This window comes from Papio anubis, unplaced genomic scaffold (genome assembly GCF_008728515.1).
Source record: "Papio anubis isolate 15944 unplaced genomic scaffold, Panubis1.0 scaffold6694, whole genome shotgun sequence".
Classification (NCBI taxonomy): Eukaryota; Metazoa; Chordata; class Mammalia; order Primates; family Cercopithecidae; genus Papio; species Papio anubis.
The window spans coordinates 1-1,341 of record NW_022166919.1 but is presented as its reverse complement, the minus strand read 5'-3'; the positions used below and the strand labels follow the sequence as shown (position 1 = coordinate 1,341).

The 1,341-nt window shown below is 58.1% G+C and overlaps 1 protein-coding gene across 1 annotated transcript; it reads left to right on the top strand.

The window, feature by feature from the left end:
• The first annotated feature begins 148 nt into the window (after positions 1-148).
• On the top strand, positions 149-1,337 carry LOC116273431 (ral-GDS-related protein-like). Its single transcript, XM_031662491.1, has 3 exons — positions 149-442; positions 568-761; positions 886-1,337. Exons 1-3 carry the CDS (start codon positions 264-266, stop codon positions 1,335-1,337), a joined length of 825 nt encoding a protein of 274 aa, XP_031518351.1. The 5' UTR covers positions 149-263.
• Positions 1,338-1,341: the final 4 nt, after the last annotated feature.

The following is a 1,341-nucleotide window of genomic DNA, read 5'->3' as shown; positions in this document are numbered from 1 at the left end:
AAAGGAGCCCTGGGGTTCATATGTCTTGTAATTCCCACAACAAGGCTAACATCTGGGGACTTCCCCTGCAAGAGGCAAATGGTGACTTCTGTAAATGGAGACTTAGGTCCCTTGCAAAGGAGACGTGAGGTTGGGGTCACAACTGGCCACTGAGAGACCCATCCCCAGCACCGTGCCTTCCCAGCTCTCCCTGTCCTCCTCCACCCAACATCTGCCCCTACCCTCCTAACCCCAGGACCAGGGGACCCAAAGCTGGAGCTTTGATGAGCAAGCTGCTCACAAATCTGCCTGGAGCTGAAGTCTTGAGTGCCCAGGTGCACAGTGCTCTGCTCCAGGGCCACTGGGAAGAGAATGTCAGTGGGACGCTGGGGTGCAGAAGGGTCCGTACAGCCCTGCTACATGGCCAGGTCTGCCCCTTCCAGGACAGCACTGATGGCTTGGGGTAGGGTGGGGCTGTCCTCTACACAGGCAGCAAGAGGCCAGGGACCCAGAACCACACAAGGGTGCCCTGGAGGGTTGTGTGGGAGAAGGCCAGGCCTCTGACTCAGCTGTCCACTCCATCACCAGCACCACCACCTCCATTTTGTTCACCTGGCCCCCTGAAAACACTTCAGTTTGCTGCCAGGCCCTGCAACGGTCATCTTTCTGGATAAAGCTGGCCTTCAGGACCTTCGCCTGGCCTGGACTGGGCTTGGAGGACCATCAGGAAATTGTCCTAGGCCAGTTGGTGCTTCCGGAGCCCAAGGAGGCCAAGCCAGATGGTGAGAAGACTTTCCGGGGGTGGTGTTTTGGGGCTACAATTCCCTTAAATTCCATCCAGTCATTTCTATACTTGGAAATCCCAGTGAAGAGTGACTGGAATGGTGACCTTTTCTCCTTTTCCAGATCCTGCTCCACCTCCTGGGCAACACGCATTAACAATGCTGGCCCTGGAGCCAGCACCACCACTGCTGGCGGACCTGCGGCCTGCTCTGGAGCCAGAGTCACCTGTAGCCCTGGATGCACAAGGATATCTACATTCAGCATCAGCACCAGCACCAGCACCAGGGGAAGGGCCCCCTCCAGGAACAGTGCTGGAGCCACGGTCAGCCCCAGAGTCCCCCTGTCCCTGTCCCGGGACTGTCAAGAGCCAACACACTGAGGAGCTGCCGGACATCACGACCTTCCCTCCCAGGCTGCTGGCAGAGCAGCTGACCCTCATAGATGCGGTGAGCAGCTGGGCTTTGCAGGCTGTGCGTCTGGAACCACCTGTCTCAGACCAGCCTCTCCCTGAGGAGCGGCCAATGCCCTGGGTCCAGTTTCAGCCCCACTTCTTACCAACCATGGGATCTGGATGAGTTT

Coding starts and splice junctions, on each gene's coding strand:
- LOC116273431 (XM_031662491.1), top strand. CDS start 264: ATGAGCAAGCTGCTCACAAATCTGCCTGGAGCTGAAGTCTTGAGTGCC. Junction 443..567: donor GACAGCACTGATGGCTTGGG/GTAGGGTGGGGC, acceptor CTCCATCACCAG/CACCACCACCTCCATTTTGT. Junction 762..885: donor CAAGGAGGCCAAGCCAGATG/GTGAGAAGACTT, acceptor CTCCTTTTCCAG/ATCCTGCTCCACCTCCTGGG.